This window comes from Diplotaxodon limnothrissa, linkage group LG5 (assembly GCF_057381915.1).
Source record: "Diplotaxodon limnothrissa isolate DT_005_m linkage group LG5, D_limnothrissa_male_GT1.1, whole genome shotgun sequence".
Classification (NCBI taxonomy): Eukaryota; Metazoa; Chordata; class Actinopteri; order Cichliformes; family Cichlidae; genus Diplotaxodon; species Diplotaxodon limnothrissa.
In genome coordinates, this window is record NC_140600.1 from 18,088,289 (window position 1) to 18,097,216 (window position 8,928).

The following is an 8,928-nucleotide window of genomic DNA, read 5'->3' on the forward strand; positions in this document are numbered from 1 at the left end:
CACTGAGTCACTGAACATAAAAGAACCTTGGGGTCTTTTTAACTGTTACATAATGAATAACATTTGTGGGACGCTATGCTCTGACGGGCTCTGAATGTGAAGTACCAGCGTGAAATATTTATGTACATGCTACGTGATTTCATCATTCCTGCATATTTGCCCATTCTCCTGCCAGCTGAGATACTATTACAACAGAGCACAATCTTCTCCCTGCTTCGTCTCTTAGTTTTTAATCATCATTCTGTCCGTGTCTAACGGTAGAGTCGAGGCTAAATCTCACACTGAATAACAGACATTCTCATCTCGGACTTTTTACCCGTTCTCGTCCATCTTCTTTTCTTTATCTCCTCTCTATTCTGCTTTTAAAGCTCTGCCTGATTCTACCATGACCTTGCTATCGCACATGAGCAAAACTGTGCTATATTTAAAGTCTCACATGCAGCATTAACAGACTGTACAAAACAGTTTTTATGCTCCCTTTTCTCTGAATCCCTTTCTCTCTCTTTTGTTCTGTTTCTGACAAACAGAGATCCGCCGCACCCCGAGCTATGAGTCCTCCGCTTGTGGTCAGGATGTGAGACTGATGATGTGAAAGCAAAGGCCGTCATCAAGCTACAGCCGCTGTGCAGTCCCACTTCTACCACTGCAATCAAAGACGCACAATAACACTCTGGTTACAGTAGGGCCTCTGCAAGCTCAGCAAATGGGAAGAAACACATTTCAGCTTTTTAATTCTGTGTGAAACCACCGTTGATGTCTGTCAACATTATAGTCCCTCTTTAATTGGGTGCCACTTTGTGAATGATGACACTAAACCATCTGTCTGATATATACATATATACACATAGCTTGCGTGCCTGTTCACACTACAGATTTTCAAAAATTGCTGTCCAAATGATTGAACGCACATCTCCATAACAAACTCCTCTCCAGCTCGTCTAAATCACCTGTAAGGATTATGAGGCCGGCTTTAGTGCTTCTACAGTCACATTGTCTCTTGTGTGTGTTCGGTGGTATGTGTGTGCCCATTGTTATGGGCTCCCAACCTCCCGCACTACCATGGCATGTCTCGTGTCCCGCGAGGTGTGTGTGTCAGATCAAGCCATGGTTCTCCCTCGATTCCGTTTACCACGAAGCCCCCACTGTGGACTGCAATGATCTGCTGCTGACTAAGCTCCCATCACCAATACCCCTGGACACGCACACCTTGCACCTGCAGAGCAATCTCCTGTCAGTTCTGGACACTGCAGTGCTCCATGGACTCCCCAACCTCACCGACCTCGACCTCTCTCAGAACCGCTTCAGTCATGTCAGGACTATAACCGACCGTTTCTCCCTTCCCTCCCTTCTGTCTCTACACCTGGAGGAAAACCATCTCACTCACCTTCCTGAGGCTTCTTTTGCATCACTGCCAGCTTTGCAGGAGCTTTTTCTCAGTCACAACTACTTACATTCAATAGCACCTGGGGCCTTCATTGGTCTGGACTCGCTATTCCGTCTTCATATCAACAACAACAGACTCACCACTGTTAACCCTCAATGGTTCAAGGCTTTGCCTCGCTTGGAGGTTCTCATGCTTGGGGGTAATCCCGTCGAGTCGCTTCCTGAGCGTGGCTTTATTGCCCTGAAATCCCTCCGGAGTCTTGTCCTTGGCGGTATGGGTCTAAAAGGTTTGGCTGAAAAAGCACTAGAAGGCCTGGACAGCCTAGAGAGCCTCTCCTTCTATGATAATCTTCTGAGTAAAGTTCCAACTCAGGCCCTCAGGAGAGTACGAGGATTGAAGTTTCTTGACCTCAACAAGAACCGCATCAAACTGATTGGGACAGGAGACTTCCAAGACATGGTTCACCTGAAGGAGCTCGGTTTAAACAACATGGAGGAGCTGGTTTCCATTGATAGGGCCGCCCTGCAGAACCTTCCAGAGCTCACCAAGCTTGAGATCACAAACAACCCACGTCTGTCCTACATTCATCCACAGGCTTTCCTCAAGCTGAGCAGGCTTGAGAGTCTAATGCTCAACTCCAACTCACTGAGTGCTCTGCACCAGCACATCATGCTCTCCCTGCCAAATCTTCAAGAGGTCAGCTTACACTCCAACCCTCTGCGATGTGACTGCCTGTTTCACTGGGCAGCCAAGGAGGTTTCTCATCCCCAGAAAGACGCCGAAGCAGATGCGAAAACTCCCCGAGTAGTGCGTTTCATTCAACCCCAGGCGACCTTATGCTCAGAACCTCCAGAACTCAGAGCTCGCAGGGTGAGAGATGTGTCCTCAGGAGAGATGTCAGCCTTGTGTCTTCCCATGATTCCTGCCAGCTCTCTGCCTTCCTTCGTAGGGGTCCGTGAAGGCGGCAAACTGGTTTTGCACTGTCGAGCTCTTGCAGATCCACAGCCTGAATTATACTGGGTGACCCCCTCTGGTCTGAAACTTCATCCGGAACCGATGCATGCATCCAAAGCTTCTTCAGCTCCTCTCCCCTGCAAGAGCCGGAGGACTTCTGAAGAATTCAACCTCACATCTGAAGCCAATACCCCTCGCCAGCAGAATGAAGACAATATTCCCTGTCAGCTCCTCAAACACTACCGGGTACTGCCTGAAGGAACTCTGGAGATCAGCAAGATCAGCACCAGAGAGGCGGGATTGTATACATGTGTGGCTGAGAATGCATTAGGAGCAGATACACGCAGCGTTAATGTAGGTGTCCATAACAGAGAAAAGAGAAGAAACCGGGGGGCAGCTGCTAACCTGAAGAAGTTTCAATTACTGAGAGCAGATGCCAGGTTCGAGGTGAGAGAGATCAGAGAACATTATGCTATCCTGTCTTGGCAGAGTGGACACAACCTCCCCTCAACCCGCCTGTCCTGGCAAGCCATGTTCTCCAAGGCCCACTCGCCCACATACACCACACGCATCCTTGCTGGTACACAGAGCTTCAACCTGACTCACCTGCAGGCTGGGACATATTACAGAGTCTGTATGCATTTAGGAATCAGTGAGGGCACAAAGCATGCCAGCAGGAGATTAAGAGAGAGCAGAAAGCCTCAGTGCGTTTCATTCAGGACAAAGGATGCCCCTGAACCCCAGCCCAGCCTGCAGCTGAACCCACAGCTGACCTCCACAGCAGTCACACTACTGCTCCTCGCGATCATACTGCTGCTCGCAGGCCAGGGCTGGGACAGTGAGCCTGGTGAGGGAACAGGAAAGAACCATAATACCTCCCATCATGACATAAGGGGTTACAAAGCTCTGATCTTCAATCAAAAGGCAAAAGGAAGTGACGACCCTCAGCCAAAGCAGAGCGACAAACTGCTACTACATCAGAACTGCTGAGATAATTGTACACACTTAAATGCAGTAACACTGACACACACACACACACACACACACACACACAAAATGTCAGACACACACTTTGTTATTAAGAAGAGGGGAATCATAGATGAAAGCCGTAAAGCGAGAGAGAGATTTGTATTTATTTTATATACCGTATAAAGTATATATTGACATTGTTTCTGTGTTAAGATGTGTTGTAAATGTCTAACCCCTAACCAGGGAAATAAAACTGGACAATCAAACTCCTGCTGTACAGTGAGTGAGCACAGGAGAAACAAATGAGCCAGAGCTGCCGATGACCACTGGACCGAAAATAAACAGAGACTGATTCAAGCCAGAGACTTATATTTACCGACGGGAGCAGCTCAGACCTCCAGGGTTTTGTCATGTTTGCCGTCTATGTGTTCCACAGACTGAACTATGAGTTTCTCAAAGCAGATGAAAGTCTGCCTTAAGACTGACACTGAACAAAATCCCTGGTTTTTTTGGACTCTGTAAGTCAAAGTGATTGATGTAACAACCCTTCTGCTTAGCTTTCCAAATCTTGGACTGGGTTGTCCATCTTGCAGTACGCTACATGTACAGCATACTCATCTGGATTCCTCGCCTAACATCCTACATTCTGCTTCAAAATAAAAGTGATCTGAAAGTGATTGTGTTAAATTCTATTTTGAGCTACACACAATAAAATCTCTTTTCCATTTACTCGTTTTTACTCTTTCTTTTCATTTTCCAGACCTCAAAACAATTTCAAAAATACTGAAAATACACTATTTGATTAGGGTTCGAGGAAATACAGAAAAGTTCCTGCATCAATATCTTCTTACTGATTCATCTACAGCTACAGCCCCTTCCTCATCTGCATGCAATTATCATTTCTCCACGGTAGAAATAGGTATAATAGCTCAGGATAGCTGGAACCTACCAAATTAACACAAGATGCAGTGTGTCCCCTGCTGGATAACAAGTGGAACTGAGCTAGGGTTTGCAGTGTCAGTCCCAAAAAGGCTGTCTCATTGTAAAAGTCGCAATCCTACATTTACATGTCTGTCCCTAGACTCAGGTTCTCTTTGAGTATTTTAAGTACCGCCTGCTCCAGTGACTCCAGTGTAAGAGCCTGGGCTCAGTTGTCAGCAGTGTGAATCAGATCAAGTATTTATCTTGCAAATTTATAGTTACTTCAGTGTGATAAAGTATGAGAAGTCTGTCTATGTTCATTGCAAGATCCAATCAAAATCAGCAGAGTATGTGGTCACAAATTTTTTTTACAGCGGAGTCCCTGCAGGAATATCTTTGAAGCCAAAGCATCCAATAACTCCATCAATACAATTTTACTGCTCGTAATCGCATAACCTCACCAAGAGACAAACATCGCCAATGAGTTGATGCAAGGCGAGGTGGAAGAGAGAGACTGAGCAGTCCACCTGGGGCAACTTTTACAACTTCTAATGACAATGACACCTTTAACTTGCCTCCCCCCGAGGATGCTGTGTCAAACAATTTGCAGCGACATGTCCTGTTTTATGGTAGTAATAACATTGCTTCTCTGACTTGGCGGAGCACCTTTAGGTTTATATAGCTTGGAGTATCTACTGGTCATAACTGCTTGTTGTTTCTTAGCTTACTTTGACTGGATGTTGCAGTGAACAAAGAGTTCAAACAAGAAAATCTTTAAAGCTAAAAAAAAAAACCCCAATAAATCAACCAATATCATTTACCATGAATGTTACAGCCAGTCTTGCATTTTGAGAGATATTAATATGTGAATCTTAGACTACTTTTTATTATATGCTCTAATAAACTGCCCAATATTTTAATTTAGTCATATTTTATAAACACAAACCCCAGTTTCCCACCTAAAATAAAAAAAAAACCACTTTCATCAGTAGTTAGTTTGCATTTATTCACACAAAACATAATACATTTCTTCAATAAGGCAACACAATACTGTATATACATACAATGACTCATATGTATACCATGTTTTAAATTTATGTTACTTTGTCATTCTTTACTGTCACTACCAAGTGTAAATAAATAGTTTAGCAAGTCATGTAAAAGAGAGCCAGATGCAAAAACCTCAAAGTCAAACTGTACATCCAACGCAATGCTCCTTTACTTCCTGTAATATGTTGTCGTTGCCAACCTGTTTGAGCTGATTTCTGAACACAGCTTAATGGTCCATTTACTTTCTGAAATAAAAAAAAGTGTACGGAAGCCCAGAGAGCTCAAAATACTGCAACTTACTTTGGAGCAACTTTAGAAAATATTCATCAAATATTCAAATCTGACAGATTTAGCAAAAATAATAAAAATGATAGCAATTACTCATGCATTAGGATACACAGAGGCCGCTGCAAATACAATGAAAATCTTTTTAGGGATCATTAAATATTGATGAGCATACCGTAGCTTGTTGCTTTTGAAGGTGAAAGATGATGTTAGTGTCATTTAAGTTGTGTCACAGTTTCATATTCTGTTTATATCCAGGTTTCTGCATTTATTCTGACGGCATTTCAGCAGGTGGTTGTTTTCTCACATTGATAAATGCTGAAAAATCTTTTAGTAGTTTGCCTGCGTTCTTGCGTTTTCATTAGTTGCCTCGAATTGAACTCTTTGGCTCACCGTAACACTAACCAGCGAAATCAACCCGTTAATCCTTCAGCATCGGTCAAAAAACAACAAACAAAAAACAACAAGAAAAAATCTCAAATGTAAACCTCTTCACAAGCTGACATCATAAGAAGTTGCTGGAGTTGGTGTCCTAAATTATGTGATGTGTTTTCAGTGTGACGTGAGCATGCTGAATGTACCCCACCCACTGACGTGAAGTGAAAATGCCACTGTTAGTTCCCATTCTCTTCAAGACTGACAAAATCGTACGATCAGTTACAAAAATATAATTCTACTCTGCATTAACAAATGACACAAGTAATTAGTTCTGGTTCAGAAGACAAAGTTTTGAACCAGAAACTATGTGGAAATTAGAAAATGACATCAAGCAACAATACTGTAATTATTACCACTGTGTACAAAGCACACACAATGCCGCACACTTCACTATGATATATGAGCAGTACTAGATGCCGCTCTGTTTTAGTCTCCTTCTGTGCACTTGATTGTGTTTTATGTCCTCTTGTTTTTCCTGCTTGCCTTTGCACTGCTTGATAAAAAGTTGGAAATCAAAGCTCCAAATGCTGATTAATTCATGACTTATATGTTCACACTTTTTTAACACTCTGTAGGATGAACTTTCCAAATAAAGTTCTTAATAACTGTATGTATTTACTGCATTAACAGTAAATCAATAAGCTATTTATAATAAATTATAATGGAGCTGTAGCTGATTTAAGTCAGTATGCAAGTGTTGACTAAAGTCTTTGTCACCAACTAGGAAACTGAAAACATTTTAGCAACACAGTATAACATAAGTGTTAGCCTAGATAATCCGATAGTTTCAACATAATACACACTAAATGTAAACAGTAATTGGAGGATTTATAATCCACTTTGTACAATACTGTTTGAAAGTCTTAGAGCACTTGTTTTTTTATATTGCAATATGGGAAAGAAGTGATTTAAAACCTGTGCAAACATACATGGAAATTCATCATGTAAGGCAAAAACAGGGTTTGTACAATTCTAACAAGCTTTAAAGTCAATATTTGGTATGATCACCTTTATTCTTTTACACTGTATGAAATCTCTTAGAAATTCTTACTGGTAATTTCTTTAAGTACGCTTCAGTAATAGTTCTCCAGGCTTCATGAAGGTAATTCAAAGTTCTGGTTGGATGTTGGCTGGTTTTTGTTTCATTATCTTTCACAATGATCCCACAGGGCTTTAATAATGCTGAGGTCCAGACTCTGGGTAGGCCAATCCATGACTGATAGTGTTTCACAGGGTTTTTTCCATTAAAGTTTTTTCCATCAAAGCTTTTACTGCATTGGCAGTGTGTTTGGGATCAATGTAATAATGAAAAATGAGTCAAATCAGGTACTTTCCAGATGGTACTGCATGGTGGATCAAAATCTGACGGTACTTTTCTCCACTCATGCTTCAGAATTTTTGGATAAGATCCCCAACACTTCACCCATACTCACTGTTGTGTCTTTGTTCTGACCTCAACCATATATAGTGACAAATATTTGAACCACCACTGATTTTCAGTCCAGTTCTTTGATAATTTGGCATGCCTCAACCTTTTCTCAGCTGCCGTTAAGTTGCTATTGAGGCTTCAGTGAACAGTAGATGGATCAATAGATGTGTGCGGTCTTTGCAGGACTAATTTTTTTAATCTTTATTTCTTACGGGCATGAGTTTCACACATTGTTGATCTGCTGTAGACAGTTTTGGGGTTTTTTTAGGCCTGCCCCTGCTGTTATCCAGTGTCCTTTTAAGAACGCACACTGTACCATGCTGAAATATGCCAATTTTGGGGGCGAATAGCTTTTTGAGGATAAACATGTTTTTGATTTTTTTTGTTAAGCTGTCTGTTATATGTAGACACAATACTGGTTTATCCCTTGAGTTAGGACTTAGTTAATGTTTATGAGTAAATTATTCAAAAGTTGGTGTTAAGTGGCTTCACAAACAACAAGAAAACATTAATTTGAAAATGCTCACATGCAAGAACTGGACTGAAAATTAACAAAAAGACAAAGATAGAAAGGATGGAGAACTATTGCTCAAGACCACTTTAAAAATGACTAGCAAGTCTGGGTCCATATAAAGAAGTGAGGGATGGCTCAAGACTTTTGCACAGTATTGTAACTATTAACATATGTGGACATGAAATAGTATTAGAAGTGTGTTATATTGTGTCTATAAATAATTATTTGCTTATACAACACTTATGAACTCTTCATATGAGCAGATATATAAGCATATCTTAGTGTGTTGTAGTGTTTCATTATCAACATATGAGCGTATGATAAGGCAATGCAGTGACTATGATTGAAAAAAAGTTCACATGATTTATGTCTTTTAATTGTGTTTGATGTCAGGGCTTTGACCCCGACTTTAACAAGCAGCGTGACCTTAAATATAGAGATTTTGCCCTCAGTCTCTCAACATACAAAAACACACACAGACTTAAAAAATCTGCACACACAGACACACACTTACAGACACCTACATTTGGCAAGAAACACTTAAACAATTTCATTAATCCTTTATATGGTAGAGTACGTTCACACTGCGTAACAGGCCTATGAAAAGAGTGTAGTGGTGTGAAGAAAGAAGCAGCATCAATGCTACTCAGTTAACTGAAGCCACAACAGATATACGACTGTGTCATCATGTGTGGACCTGAAATGGCTGGTTGAATAATTAATCACCCAACACCCTTAAGAAAAAGAAAATGCTTAAATGCAAATATTCCAACTTCCCAAATGTAACCACACGTCAGTTTTCTGGTCTTTTATAATAACATTTTTTAAATTTAGTTACACCTCACCATCTCTTTTCTATATTATCATTTGGACTCTGGAAAGCTATAATTCCTACTGATAAACGTTTTGTCCCATGTATGACAAACAAAACAAAGTGAATAAGGGAACATCGTTACACATTACCTGCTTCTGCTCTATACATCT

General features: G+C 41.1%; 1 protein-coding gene across 1 annotated transcript; it reads left to right on the forward strand.

The window, feature by feature from the left end:
- Positions 1-958: 958 nt before the first annotated feature.
- LOC146632046 (leucine-rich repeat neuronal protein 2-like) lies at positions 959-3,328 on the forward strand. The gene has a single exon (XM_085354004.1). The coding sequence runs from the start codon at positions 959-961 to the stop codon at positions 3,326-3,328; it is 2,370 nt and encodes a 789-aa protein (XP_085210130.1).
- The last annotated feature ends 5,600 nt before the right edge of the window (positions 3,329-8,928 follow it).

Excerpts from the sequence above, each read along its gene's own strand:
- LOC146632046 (XM_085354004.1), top strand. The coding sequence starts at position 959 with ATGAGGCCGGCTTTAGTGCTTCTACAGTCACATTGTCTCTTGTGTGTG.